The 15854-nt window shown below is 41.8% G+C and overlaps 1 protein-coding gene across 2 annotated transcripts in view; it reads left to right on the top strand.

Annotated features, from left to right (window-relative positions):
• MSANTD3 (Myb/SANT DNA binding domain containing 3) overlaps positions 1–15854 on the top strand; it is a 32683-nt gene that overhangs the window by 6319 nt on the left and 10510 nt on the right. For both annotated transcript variants that reach the window (XM_048839430.2, XM_075125502.1), the window contains one exon: positions 9569–10018. In XM_048839430.2, coding sequence (XP_048695387.1) covers positions 9601–10018 — 418 coding nt within the window. In that variant the 5' untranslated portion in view covers positions 9569–9600. The remainder of the gene's footprint in view (positions 1–9568; positions 10019–15854) is intronic.

Raw genomic sequence — 15854 nt, 5'->3', positions numbered from 1 at the left:
TCAGACACTGTCTTAAAAGGGAAGCATTTTACTTCCACCAGAGTTCTGATTACTTTCATCTCCTGCTCCAAAACACGCAGAGATCTGAAAAAGAAAGCACAACCTATTGTGGCTCCTTTTGGAGCCCTATTAGGATTTTAATTAAGTACCATGTTTTATTTGCATTTCTTTTACTCCTTCTCCAATATACACTGCACACGTCCTGGGAAAATGCACATTCCTTCCGTATAGTTTAACCTCCACACATTATGTTAGCCATATTAATTTTACACAAGGTGTAACTGCCTCCCCCATGCCTACAGAGTTTTCATGCACACCCACCAAAGCAACAATCTAATCCCCCAGAGCCATCCCAAGGCTCAGTGTTCCCATCATTCCTCCCCTTTTCCTTTTCTTTTACCTGTGCACACACACACAAAATTCTGTTTTGCCTAACATCCCTTGCACTGTAATTACTCTTTTTACACAACTGTACCCCGATTACACTTCCATCTTGTACAACTAGACACAACCAGGGGCAGCCAAGTTAAGTTCCAAAAGAAACCCCTTCCATCCTTTAGTGATTTTGATTACATTACCCAATAGTCAAATAATTTTGATCAGATTCTCTCTCTGCCTGCTGCCTGCAGCAGTCCCTTATAGACCATTTCTGTGGGAAAAGGGCCCATTTTCCCTCAGAATAGCTGTAAAGGTTTCTGTGGACAGAAGCACAGTGGTGGTAGTAGCCACTCGACCTGACCCCCTTGGATAATTTAATTACCAAGCTTCCATCCAATGTGACTGCACAGAGTTGCACATACAGTTACATTTATATAACTGGGTTTTATCATTAAACAAAAACTTCCTTCTTGACATCTCACATAAGTATCCAAAGTACCCTCCATTAAAACTTCAGAAAAACAAAAGAGTGTGGAAAGGCAGATTGCACTTTGAAACATTTTTTTTTCTTTCTCTCCACTCCCCCAGGACCAAGTCCCAGCTCCAGTCTCTAAAGGTAGTCTGTTAACTCTGCTTTTGACTTTAAACCCTTTTGTGCCAAATCTTCTTTCACTACCCCTAACTAATTTAAAAACCTTCAGCAGCCCTTGCTGAAGCAGCACCAAACTTGAAAGATTACTGGCAGCTTCCCATAATGCTGCCCTTATTTCAAACATCTCACAAGCGGACTGAAGTGCCTCCTTTCCCTGGAAGGCATTCAGCCCCCATGGGCAGGGACCTTCTTCCACTACCCATATACCAAGGAGGGTGGGCTCCTCAGCCACCCCCCCACCCCTCTGGGTCCCCTAACACTTCCTCCATTTCCTTTTTAATCTCATCCCAGGTTGACCCCCTGCACCTGGTATGGGCCCTGGTTCTTCCTTATCCATTTATCCAAAAAATCCTTTACCCTGGCTTGCCAGAACCCGCAACTACCATCACGAGAGTTCGCGATACCCCCTCCAAGCAGCTGCGCGGACTGTTGGGGAGGGGGACTTACAGGCTGCCACTCACCTATCTAATGCAATGCATCCGAGTCACCGGCACCAAGATGTTAGGGGGCTTATTCCTTCACCCACTTACTTCCCTGGTCCTTCTCGCATGAACAGAGAGCAACAATACCCGACGTCCAAAGGTGCAAACAATTCGATGTTTATTGGGGTGAACTTCCAGCAAGCATGATTCCAGTTTCCTTCCTTAGTATCCTCCTTCCCAGCTCTGACACCACAGAGCCTTACACCTGTGTCCCTGTTCCCATTCCTACCCTTAGCCAAACATGATTCCAACTTCCTTACTCCCATTCCCTGTTCCCATTTCCCCCTTTAGCAAAACATGATTCCAATTTTCTTACCCCCATTCCCTGTTCCCATCTTCCCCACCCACCCACACCCACACCCACACCCACCCACTTCCTCATTGACTACAGATTATAGTAAAACTTGAGTTCTGCTTAGCTATACCTTAGCCAATCATTTTTCTGAAATTTAACTAACCAATCCTAACATATTGTAACATGATTATGTAACCAATTATATCCCACCACCTTAATTAGTTTACACCCAGCAAAATTAATTATACAGCAGACAGGAACAATCACAGAACCAGACAGAGATTATACAGACAAACAATAGCAAAGTGGGAACTATAATGACAAGACAATACAGAAGTGAGGATTTCACATCCCAGCAATTGATAAGTGAGTTCTTTTGACCTTTGCTTATTTCTTCTGTCACTCATTCTGAAAATATTAATAAATCAGTTGTCTACTGAGAAAGGAGATAAGAATAGCTGACTGTAAATGTGTTTGAAGGAAAGTATTTATTTAGGGTGGTACAGGGAGGACTAACTAGGACTTAGTGGGATGAAATGTAGAAAGGAAAAATTTAGGCTGAATACCAGAAAACATATTTGTACAGTGAAATCTATTCCATTTTGGAATGATCTCCTCAGGGAAATAAGGGAAGCCTCACTGCACTGGACAATATACTAGAGTGTGTGTTGTAGCGAAGAATACTGCATTGGCAAGGAGATTAACTAAATGTCTTAATAGGTCTCTTCTGACTGCACAAAACCTTCTCTGTGCAAACCTCACAAGTCTTTGGGGCTACATGATTTTAGGGAAAGTGGCTAAGCAGGGAGGGAACATGACAAGAGGAAAAGATACTCTTTGCAGCAAAATCTTCTGTTAAACACACAGGAAAATACTCCATAACTAATGCCTATGGGAAATCCCATTCCTTGCTGTCAATGCACCTTTTCCTTTGGCAGAAGGGAGATCCAGGTATGAGCAGTATTGCCAGAGGATGATGGACTCAAAGATCCATAGAGGGTATGTCTATACTGCAATGTAAGCGTGGGTTTGTGGGACCCGAGTCTGTGGGCACGGGTTTCTAAGCCCACATTTGACTGTCCACATTGATTAGTGACCTGGGGTTTAGAATTTTTCACACCCATGCTCATGCATCCAGACTTCACTACGCAGACCAGAGTCAAACCAGCTTATCCCAGGCTTTCTGGCACCCTCCCCTGGTGTAGCTGCTCTAGCTCTTCATTCATGGTGCACTGTGGGGAAAACTTGACTGTCCATCCCATGGCACTTTACTGGAAGTTGTCTCAGCCTGCCAACACCAAGTTATCTTTTGGGTCTGCATGCTCCGGTCAACCAGAGCTGGTAATGTGGATGAGGCACGCTTTCGCTCCTGTTTAGGAAATGGTTAGAGCATCCATCAGAGATTGGTGGACATTTTGACAGCATTTTCTGACCTACCAAAGGTACCTCTCAGTGGAGGAGGATGATACAGACATGGGAGACTCCAACTGGCTGATGCAACTGTACCAAGAGTCGTAAGCAGCTAATGCCCCCTGTGTAGACTGGTGCTTGTGGAGCAGAGCCACAGGCATAGACTGGTGGGATTACATTATCATCCAGCCCTTGGATGACCAGCAGTGTGTCCAAAGCTTTTGCATGAAGAAAGCAATGTTTTTGGAGCTTTGTGAACAGCTGGCCCCAGCACAAGAATGAGGAAATACATGCTGGTCCAGAAGCAGGTTGCTATAACTGTCTGGAAGCTGGCTACTTCTAACTCCTACAGGTCCATTGCTAACCAATTTGGTGTTGGCAGGTTGGCTGTGGGGTTTCCAAACTGCAGGGGCCACTGATGGGATTCATGTGCCCATAGTTTACCATCCTCAAGGAGCACATGAGTACATAAACTGCAAAGGGACTCCATTATTATGCAGGCCCTTGTCAACCAAAGAAGCTGATTCATGGATGCCAGCATAGGCTGCACTGGCAAAGTGCATGATGACAGGGTTTTCCCCAATCTGGAGTTACCATCATGGACAGGCTGAGACACTGTGCCCACCAAATGACATTGTCATAAATGGAGTAACTGTCCCTGCTGCAGAAGACCCCCTTTTGTCCTGGGTTATGAAACCGTACCCTGATCTCTGAGGCTGGGCAAAAGAAAGTTTAATCACACTCTCAGTAGGTGCAGAATGGTGTTTGAAAGTGCATTTGGCAGATGGAAATCCTGCTGGTGCTGTTCATAGGACTGTTTGGATTCCAGTGTTATCAATGCTGTCTGCATCCCTGTGCTCTTCCCAAGCTTTGTGCAGCCAAAGGTGAGCAACTTCATTCAGCGTGGACTCTTGACACTGATGGATTGCTAGACCAGTACACTCAGCTGGAAAGTGCAACAGAAATTAGGGATGCTTTGTGTGCCCAAGTTATGGCCTTCCATGGACCAATGGATGAGAGAGAGTAGTATGTTTATCGCTGTCTCTGCACAGCAATATCAAAACAAATGAAGTACTATCGCTGTATGCGAGGGAGGGCAGTGATCGTTATGAATTTTTAATTATGCATGGAACGACTGCTTATACTATTGTGGAGGGGCTGGTGGCTCTTATGCATTTTCTTATGGAGGAGGTGAACTCAGGTTTTTACTTGTGGATTTGAAAAGTTATGTTGAGATGTTTTGTTGCGTACGACTTCCCAGTTATGCCTCATCATGGTTTTATATTTGTTCTTTGAAATGCATGTGTTATGTAGTTCATCTGCAGTGATGACGATAAACTGTTAATGAATTCAAAGCCTTTATATGTTAACATGAATGTATTAAAAATTACTATTTTAAAAATGTATAAGCCAGTTGCCAGGAAATGACCAAAACAAAATAAAAAAGTGCGTATCTCAAACAGTGAGCTATCTAAACCTGTGAAACCAGTGCCACAAAAAAAAAAAAAAAAGATTCCCCTACTTCAGAGTGTCCGCAGCCCCATGTTCTTTGCCCTTCTAGTGCATTTTGCATGCACTTGGCGCTGTTGCAGAGGGGTAGAGGACTGCACAGGTGTGGAAGATTACACGGGGTACATTTGCCCAGTCCAACTAGCATTCAGTCCTGGTTGCTTGGGCCACCCAAGCACAAAATTATCCAATGGGTTCCTGATCTGCAGGACATGGTAGCATGGAGGGGACACCAGCCATGGTGCTGGCACAGGAAGTGTAGGTGAAATGGAGGCCTGCACTCTCCCAGTCATTAGCACAAGCAGCCTCTCAAACTGGTCTTTCTGCTGTGCTGTGTCTTTTCCCCTCCTTTTTCCTGCTGAAGGAACTTCGCTGAAAGTCTTTCATCAGACTTTGCCTTTCAATTTGTTGTGAATCCTTCTCCCTCTGGTACTGAAACTGCTGGCTGGCCCTGTCCATGATGTGCACCATAAAGCTGTTGTGGACACATTTCCTCTTTGATCGCATTGTGACATCCCCAGCTTCTGCCGGACTGTGGCTGTCCTGCAGAGATAGAAGGGCCTGAAAACAGAAATGAAACAGGACATTATTGTGTCCATGCTTCAGAAAAGGTTCACTACATCACCACCAAAAGTGTCCTTGAAATCTCAAGGCCAAAAAATGATACTTTGTAAAAGAGTGCTTCAGTATATTCCGAGAACAAGGGTTTCCCCGAGGCTCCATGGAAACACTTGAGAATTAAGTGGAGTGTAAAGCCTTTACACCTAATGGTACAGTGAAATTTACAACTGATCTATCTTTTTTTAAATATTGCAGACAATTTCAGCCTTGGGGAGGTGTGAGGGTGATGCCCTTTGCCAGGGTTTTCTACATGTTTTCACAATCCTTTCAAGCATTCAACCTTCTAGAGGACATAATGATTCTGGAGGTTCCTGAATGGCAAAGGGATATTCTGCCTCAAGCTACCAGGTGCAAGCCACCTTGTATGCTAATGAGGTTTTTGTGACTGACAACACATCTAGAAGGGGAATGGGCTGGTGACTTACAGAGGAGGGCCCAACCAGTGTGCCTTTCCCCAAAATGTGACTCCCATCTGGAGTGTCTAATGTAGGAAAAGTTTGCAACTATCAGCACCTGGGGTTGGATGAAAATACATGAAATCAGCAAGATGCTGCGCAAGCTTCCACATGGATTACTGCCTTCTGTGAGCTGCTGAAAGCTGTCTGCATTCATGCAGTTACCCTGGTGCAGCTATGGCTCACGATGTAGCCTGCTTGGACTATAGCTGTCTATGGACTCTATGCACCCCTCCGCCCAACAATATGTCCTCTTAATCCTGCACACATGGATTATATACCTACCACAGGGACTGCCTGGACTCATAATAGAGAACACACTCCTGTGCTGCCAGGTTCTCCAACATTTCTTGGTACACATGGTTATTTCTGGCACTCTTATTGAAGCTGAACCTCTTGCTCTCATCACACTAGAGATTTGCCAGAATCTGACTGTGGTCCCATGACCAGGTAGCAGCGTGCTCAGCAAAGGACTTCTTATCAGTTGGCATAGCTAACACGTGAGATGGTTCACTCTGTTTCCAGGTCAGAGATCAGAAAAAATGGAAAGGTTAAACGATGAGCACCTATACTTGAACCTGGGGGGGTTGCTTCCGTTTCCTGGGAGTTGGCTAGTCATGGGATAGAAAGGCCAAAGAACACTGGTCCATAGGACCGTGGAATATACTGTTGGTGGACTTTCAGGATGTATCTGGGGAACCAGGCCCAAGCTGCATCCATGCTCATAGACTCATAGATATTAAGGTCAGAAGGGATCATTATGATCATCTAGTCTGACCTCCTGCACAATGCAGGCCACAAAATCTCACCCACCCACTCCTGCAATAAACCTCTCACCTATGTATGAGCTATTGAAATCCTCAAATCATGGTTTAAAGACTTCAAGGTGCAGAGAATCCTCCAGCAAGTGACCCATGCCCCATGCCACAGAGGGGGGTGAAAAACCGCCAGGGCCTCTTCCAATCTGTCCTGGAGGAAAATTCCTTCCCGATCCCAAATATGGCAATCAGCTGAACCCTGAGCATATGGGCAAGATTCACTGGCCAGATACCCAGGAAAGAATTCTCTGTAGTAACTCAGATCCCACCCCATCTAACATCCCATCACAGGCCATTGGGCCTATTTACCATGAAAAGTTAAAGATCAATTAATTGCCAGAATCATGTTATCCCATCATACCATCTCCTCCATAAACTTATCAAGTTTAATCTTGAAGCCACATAGGTCTTTTGCCCCCACTGCTTCCCTTGGAAGGCTGCTCCAGAACTTCACTCCTCTGATGGTTAGAAACCTTTGTCTAATTTCAAGTCTAAACTTCCTGATAGGCTGTTTATATCCATTTGTTCTTGTGTCCACATTGGTACTGAGCTTAAATAATTCCTCTCCCTCTCCAGTATTTATCCCTCTGATATATTTATAGAGAGCAATCTTATCTCCCCTCAACCTTCTTTTGGTTAGGCTCTAAACAAGCCAAGCTCCTTGAGTCTCCTTTCAGAAGACAGGTTTTCCATTCCTCGGATCATCCTAGTAGCCCTTCTCGGTACCTGTTCCAGTTTGAATTCATCCTTCTTAAACATGGGAGACCAGAACTGCACACAGTATTCCAGGTGAGGTCTCACCAGTGCCTTGTATAACGGTACTAACACCTCCTTATCTCTACTGGAAATACCTCGTCTGATGCATCCCAAGACCGCATTAGCTTTTTTCATGGCCATATCACATTGGCGTCATAGTCATCCTGTGGTTAACCAATACTCCAAGGTCCTTCTCCTCCTTCGTTACTTCTAATTGATGCATCCCCAGCTTATAACTAAAATTCTTGTTATTAATCCCTAAATGCATGACCTTACACTTCTCACTATTAAATTTCATCCTATTACTATTACTCCAGTTTACAAGGTCATCCAGATCCTCCTGTATGATATCCTGGTCCTTCTCTAAATTGGCAATACCTCCCAGCTTTGTATCATCTGCAAACTTTATTAGCACACTCCCACTTTTTGTGCCGAGGTCAGTAATAAAAAGATTGGTCCCAAAACCGACCCCTGAGGAACTCCACTGGTAACCTCCCTCCAGCCTGACAGTTCACCTTTCAGTAAGATCCGCTGTAGTCTCCCCTTTAACCACCTTTCAATTTTCATATTGATCCCCATCTTTTCCAATTTAACTACTAATTCCCCACGTGACACCATATCAAATGCCTTACTGAAATCTAGGTAAGTTAGATCCACTGCATTTCCTTTGTCTAAAAAATCTGTTACTTTCTCAAAGAAGGAGATCAGGTTGGTTTGGCACGATCTACTTTTTGTAAAGCCATGTTGTATTTTGTCCCATTTACCATTGACCTCAATGTCCTTAACTGCTTTCTCCTTCAAAATTTTTTCCAAGACCTTGCATACTACAGATGTCAAACTAACAGGCCTGTAGTTACCCGGATCACCTTTTTTCCCTTTCTTAAAAATAGGAACTATGTTAGCAATTCTCCAGTCATACGGTACAATCCCTGAGTTTACAGATTCATTAAAAATTCTTGATAATGGGCTTGCAATTTCATGTGCCAATTCCTTTAATTTGCATTCATGCTGCAAATGATAGTTTGGACTCTGGCTCGGGCCCACCCCCACCGGCTCTTAGGTCCAGATGGCTTACTGTCCTGATTCAGACAGATTTGTGTGTAAATGGAAGGAGGGTTTAGGCTCAAATCTGAATCCGAACCCAGGCTTACATTGCATGTAGACATACCCAGAGAGGCTGGCCCTCTCCATAAATGCATTCAAGTCTACTGATTCAAACCCTGTCTCTTCCCAACTTCATGATATTTTTCCAAATATCTTTAGTCCTCCAATAGGGCTTTCTGTAGAAAGGCAGAATTCTCTGTCCTATAATATTGTAGAATGAAATAAGACTGAGTGATTTAGAACACTTGGGGGAAAACATATTGACTAAAAGAAAATTACAATAAACAAATACATTTCAAGATATTTGATCATGTTTCAAAAATCTTTTGACTACTTCTATAGCAAGCCCAAAACACCGCATTTTATAATTGGGATATTATAATTTGCGCTATTATTGTAGAGCCATGAATTTTAACATTAGAAAGGTTTGTTGGGAAGAGGATAGAGGCTGGTTATTCTCAATCAGCAAGGATGGAACAAAAATAATTGTTTTAAAATGCTGCAGGAAAAATGTATGTTCAATTTTAGGCAAACTTTACAACCATTAGATAAACAAGGAAACCAGCTGCAAAAAAAGTTGTGGAATCCTTTTCACTGGAGCTATTCACGGCTAGATTTAGACATTAAGCCAGCAATTATGCAGTAACAATTCTAAAATCTCACTTGCTGGAATGACGGGGGTAGCGTAGATGACCCTCTGGATATCCCTTTTAAATCAAATTATTTCTATAAGTTAAACACTTTTATAGCTACACATAGTTATTTAATGTTATGATACAGTGGCATCGCTGGCCTGTCAATCATAATTAAGGTGGGAAGCTTATCCTGTATCATGTGCTTGTTACATTACAGTTTAGTTAGGTGTTGTTGTATAAGAGCTGATATTTATACTATAGATAACCTGAATATTTTGTCTAGTTATCCCAACATTTTATTCAGCTATCATATAAAAAAGGAGGCCTTGTAGAATTACAACTTTAGAAATTATTAACTGAAGGCATAATTTTGGAATCCTTTGCTGATATATAATTATTTGATGCCGGAATGAACAACCAATCCTTATTTGTTTTTACATTTTGTTTTTATAGGATTTTTTGGCTTCCTAGAGAAACAGTAGAAAATGCAAAACCACGAAATAATAAAACCTGCTAAATACTTCTCAGAAGTGGAAAAGAGTGTGCTGCTTGCATTAGTTGAAAAATACAAATATGTACTTGAGTGTAAAAAAAGCGATGCAAGAACTATTGCATTGAAACAACGTACTTGGCAAGCGCTTGCCCATGAATATAATTCTCAACCTAGTGTATCACTACGAGATTTCAAGCAGTTAAAGAAATGCTGGGAAAATATCAAGGCCCGGACAAAAAAGATAATGGCACATGAAAGACGTGAGAAAGTAAAAAGAAGTATTAGTCCACTTATAAATACTCACATCATAGGGAAAGAGAAGATTGCCAGCATGATGCCTGAGCAAATGTACTTTTTACAGAGTCCACCAGAAGAAGATTCTGAATATCAACCTGATGCTTCTAACCAAGGTATAAATGCTACTATAGTGATCCAAGTAACACTGTTCTAGTTAAGGGTGTGTATGCATTTTCATTATTTATTCTATTTGTAGAGGGGTTCAATTTAGCAGTGTAAATCTATTTAAAATTTTATTGCTGGCTATTAAAAAGTCATTTCACAGCAAAAATACTGAGGCCTTCTGTATATTTCACTAGATACACAGTAGTAAAATCTGATTCTTTTTACAAGTGTGAAGAAAACTATGTACATTTTAAAGTTACTGGTTATCATTTAAACAGCTGACCTTTCCAGATGGGGACCGATCATCTATTTCCTGATAGCCATCACACACAAGAGGAAGAGGAAAGTCCCAAAGGGCACTTCTGATTGTTTAAAAAGCATCATTTTGCTTGTTTGATCACCAGCTATTTTCTTCCTCACAAGCAGCAAGTTTAGATATTATCCTCTGAGGCAAGAATTCCCTATGCTTCCCTCCAGCCTTTTATTTTTTTAAATGAACTCTTAATAAAATATATAAAAAACCCACAAAACTTTCCACATCTTTTTCTGGACTGTCACTGCAGTGGAATAAATCTATTCTAACAACTTTAAAAACCTCTACATATCTCACACAGAACATAATATAGTAGCATGACAGCATGCAGATAAAATACTGTAAAACCAACTTTCTAAACACAGGAATGGCCATACTGGGTCAGACCAATCATCCATCTAGCCCAGTATCCTGTCTTCCAACAGGGGCCGGTGTCAGATGCTTCAGAGAAAATGAACAGAAGAGGGCAGTTTATCAAGTGATCCATCATGTGTCATCCCATCCCAACTTCTAGCAGTCAGAGGATTAGGGACACCCAAAGCATGATGTTGCATCCCTGACCATCTTGGGTAATAACTACTGATGGACTCTCCTTCATGACCTTATCTAATTCTTTTTTGAACCACTTATACTTTTGGTCTTCACAACTTCCCCTGGCAATGAGTGGCACAGGCTGACTGTGCATTGTGTGATGAAATACTTCATTATCTTTGCTTTAAACCTGCTGCCTATTAATTTCATTGGGTGACACCTGGTTCTTATATGAAAAGGTAAATAACCCTTCCTGATTCAGTTTCTCCACACCACTCATGATTTTATAGACCTCTGTCATATCCCCCCTTAGTCGTCTCTTGTCCAAGCTGAACAGTCCCAGTCTTTTTAATTTCTCCTCATATGAAAGCTGTTCCATACCCCTCATCATTTTTATTGCCCTTCTCTGAACTTTTTCCAATTCTAATATATCTTTTTTGAGATGGGGTGACCACATCTGCACACAGTATTTAAGGTGTGGGTGTACCATGGATTTATATAGTGGGATTATGATATTTTCCGTCTTATTTATCCCTTTCCTAATGTTTTTTTACATTCTGTTCGCTTTTTTGACTACTGCTGCACATTGAGCAGATGTTTTCAGAGAACTATCCATGATGACGCCAAGATCTCTTTCATGAGTAGTTAAAGCTAATTTAGACGCCATCATTTTATATGTATAGTTGAGATTGTTTTCCAAAGAACAGCTAGCCAAAAACTCAAAAGTAATAGCAAATTTTTTTTTAAGTACATCAGAAGCAGGAAGCCTGCTAAACAACTAGTGGGGCCACTGGACGATCAAGAGGCTAAAGGAGCACTCAGGGACGATAAGGCCATTGCGGAAAAACTAAATTAATTCTTTGCATCGGTCTTCACAGCTGAGAATGTGAGGGAGATTCCCAAACCTGAGCCATTCTTTTTAGGTGACAAATCTGAGGAACTGTCCCAGACTGAGCTGTCATTAGAGGAGGTTTTGGAACAAATAGGTAAACTAAACAGCGATAAGTCACCAGGACCAGATGGCATTCACCCAAGAGTTCTGAAGGAACTCAAATGTGAAATTGCAGAACTACTAACTGTAGTCTGTAACCTATCATTTAAATCAGCTTCTGTACCCAGTAACTGGAGGATACCTAATGTGACGCCAATTTTTTTAAAGGGCTCCAGAGGTGATTCTGGCAATTAATTACAGGCTGATAAGCCTGACTTCAGTACTGGGCAAACTGGTTGAAACTATAGTAAAGAACAAAATTGTCAGACACATAGATGAACATAATTGGTTGAGGAAGAGTCAACATGGTTTTTTTTGTAAAGGGAAATAATGTCTCACCAATCTACTACATGTGGACAAGGGGAATCCAGTGGATATAGTGTACTTAGATTTTTCAGAAAGCCTTTGACAAGGTCCCTCACCAAAAGCTCTTAAGCAAAGTAAGCTGTCATGGGATAAGAGGGCAGGTCCTCTCATGAGTTGGTAACTGATTAAAAGATAGAAAACAAAGGGTAGGAATAAATGGTCAGTTTTCAGAACGGAGAGAGGTAAATAGTGATGTTACTAAAATGATCTGGAAAAAGGGGTAAACAATGAGTGCCAAAATTTGCAGATGATACAAAACTACTCAAGATAGTTGTCCCAGGCAGACTGTGAAGAGCTACAAAAAAATCTCACAGAACTGGGTGACTGGGGAACAAAATGGTAGATGAAATTCAATGTTGATAAATGCAAAGTAATGCACATTGGAAAACATAATCCCAACTATACATATAAAATGATGGGGTCTAAATTAGTTGTTACCACTCAAGAAACAGATCTTGGAGTCATTGTGGATAGTTCTCTGAAAACATCCACACAATGTGCAGCAGCAGTCAGAAAAGTGAACAGAATGTTGGGAAGCATTAAGAAAGGGATAGATAATAAAACAGAAAATATCATATTGCCTCTATATAAATCCATGGTACGCCCACATCTTGAATACTGTGCGCAGATGTGGTCACCCCATCTCAAAAAAGCTATCTTGGAATTGGAAAAGGTTCAGAAAAGGGCAACAAAAATGATTAGGGATATGGAATGGCTTCTCTATGAGGAGAGATTAATAAAACTGGGACTTTACAGCTTGGAAAACAGACTACTAACTCAGGATTTGATAGAGGGCTATAAAATTATGACTGGTGTGGAGAAAGTAAATAAGGAAGTGTTATTTACTCCTTCTCATAACACCAGAACTAAGGGTCACCAAATGAAATTAGTAGGCAGCAGGTTTAAAACAAACAAAAGGAAGTATTTTTTCACACAACACACAGTCAGTCTGTGGAACTCTTTGCCAAAGTATGTTATGAAGGCCAAGATTATAACAGGGTTCAAAAAATAACTAGATAAGTTCATGGAGGATAGGTCCATCAATGGCTATTAGCCAGGATGGGCAGGAATGGTGTCCCTAGCCGCTGTTTGCCAGAAGCTGGGAATGGCCAATGGGGGATGAATCACTTGATGATTACCTGTTCATTCCCTCTGGGTCCTCTGGCATTGGCCACTGTCGGAAGACAGGATACTAGGCTAGATGGACCTTTGGTCTGACCCAGTGTGGCCATTCTTATATTCTTAAGTAAACCTTTTCAATATAAAAATTTAATGCAACTTGAACCAAAGGTTAGTATGTTGACCCTGGCACTCTCTCTTGTAAATAGCTCACCTTAAACATGTCATCTCCTTCTCCATCCTGTGGCACCATGAAGACTTGATGTAATAGTGTAGCGCACTAGTGCACTTTAAACTTTGAAACTGCCAATCCTTTTTGTCCCTGATTTTTTAAAATATTGACTCATTTATCCCTCTTCTCCACTCAGGTAAATATCTCAGTTGTGGTATTCAACCTCCTACAGAAAGAGTGTGGGATAAAAACTAGAAGATGTTACATCCTGTGAGATAGAGGTGCTACTCACCCTGAAAGATTTCCTACCTCTTGAACTAGTGAACGAGCCAGACTACCATCTTAATGGTTATCATTCATCCACAGCAGCTAAACAGTTTCCCATTCTGTAGATCCTTTTCTGTTGCACGATTTGTCACAGAAAGTGCCATTTTATTGAATGCAAATGGAAATAATATTGATTTCCAGGCACCAAAACTCCAGTCCTATTAGAATAGGATAAACAAACTCTAGCGCTATCTCATTTTAGCTTATCGAAAGGACAACAGATTTGGGGACATTGGTTTGGCATACTGAAACTTCTTGAAATTCAGACAGTTTTCTGAGCTTCACTGGTTAATTTTTTTTTTTAAGAGACTGGGTGGTGATCCAAATCTTTAAACAAATTGCCTAGTGAGCTATTTCCCGCTCCAGTGCCATGAGAAGACAAATAGCCCCAGCATTTCTCACCGCCCATGCACGCAGTTCCACTGCCAAAATAAAATCTATTACCTGTGCTTCTAGAGGGGAAATGAATAAAATATATTCCACTGAAAGTGCACAGATGGCTTGAAGCCACTTACATAATGTACAAAAATAATCCTTTTTCATTACTACTTAGATATAACTCCACATAACCAATCAGTTGCTTTCCAGATAAAAATCACTGATTTCCAGTATTTCTACAAGATTATTAGTATTTATTATTTTATTTTGTAGTGTACACAAGTGTGGTATATACTTCACAGGAAACATAAGACAAGTCCATGCTCCAAAAAGCTTCTGTTTAGATTATAGTCCTAAGGGACAAGTGAAGTTACAACCTGGAAGAAAAGGGGCAAGGAAGGGCATAGGCTAAAGACACAATTAAACATTGCTTCAGGTTAGACATACATATGTCCTGATAGGTCAAGAAAGGTGTTAAAACACGTTTTTGGTAAACTATGTACTGAGAGGGGTTTTAGGAAGGATTTGAATGAGATGGAAGGCTGGCAGATATATTTTGAAAGAAGCAGCATGGAAGAATACTTGAGACATTTGTGAGAGAAGATGAGCAGTAGCAAGGCCGGCCTTTATTCATTGAGAGTACAGGTGGGGTGACCCTGCAGGAGGGCATCTACTATACCCCTTGCATTATAGGGAATTAGTTCCTTCACTGGCTCTGATTAGTATGGCACAGAAGGGAGCTTTGAAGGGGCCACTAGATCTATTTTTACGCAATAATGCATTGCTTCAATTTATGAAAGCACTGAGATGCACTTGAAAACCAAAAGAGCCACTGGTAGAGATGGTCTTATTCAAAGAAATAAAGAATTAATCTCTCATCGGTTAGTAGATGCAGGGGTGGCCAAACTGAGCCTATGAAGGAGCCAGAATTTACCAATGTACATTGCCAAAGAGCCACAGTAATATGTCAGCAGCCTCCCATCAGCTCCCCCACCCCCGCTCCCAGCACCTCCCACCCACTGGCAGCCCTGCCCCCTCCTTACCTCCCCACACCTCCTGATCAGCTGTTTCGTGGCGTGCAGGAGGCTCGGGGGTGGGAAGGGGGAGGAGTGAGGGCACTGTAGGCTCAGGGGAGGGGGCAGGAAGGGGTGGAGTGGGGGCGGGGCCTGTGGCAGAGCCAGGGGTTGAGCAGTGAGCACTCCCTGGCCCACTGGAAAGTTGGCACCTGTAGCTCCAGCCCCGGAGTCGGTGCCTGCACAAGGAGCCGCATATTAACTTCTGAAGAGCCGCATGTGGCTCCAGAGCCACAGGTTGGCCGCCCCTGCACTGGAGTATTGGTTGCTTGTCACTGGAAATGAAACAATTGACCAAATTAAATAAATGACTAAAAAAGTGTTATAAAAAGTGTATCTCGTACATACCCAGTAAAATTAGAGAAAGGGGAGATACGTAGTGATTATTACTTATTTTTATTACCATAGCATTTGGTTACCATTTATTCACTACTAAGAGAGAATGCACTCACCTGCTAAAGAAATATTACTATTTTAAAAAAAATACCAAATGAAATAAGTATAATGGATTTGCATTGCTTTTGTTGTCTAAATATAGTTCTTTGCACAAATAAGGTAAGACAATGTGCCTTGG

Source organism: Caretta caretta, chromosome 2 (genome assembly GCF_965140235.1).
Source record: "Caretta caretta isolate rCarCar2 chromosome 2, rCarCar1.hap1, whole genome shotgun sequence".
Classification (NCBI taxonomy): Eukaryota; Metazoa; Chordata; order Testudines; family Cheloniidae; genus Caretta; species Caretta caretta.
The sequence above is the reverse complement of the archived record's forward strand: the minus strand, read 5'-3'. Positions and strand labels throughout refer to the sequence as shown.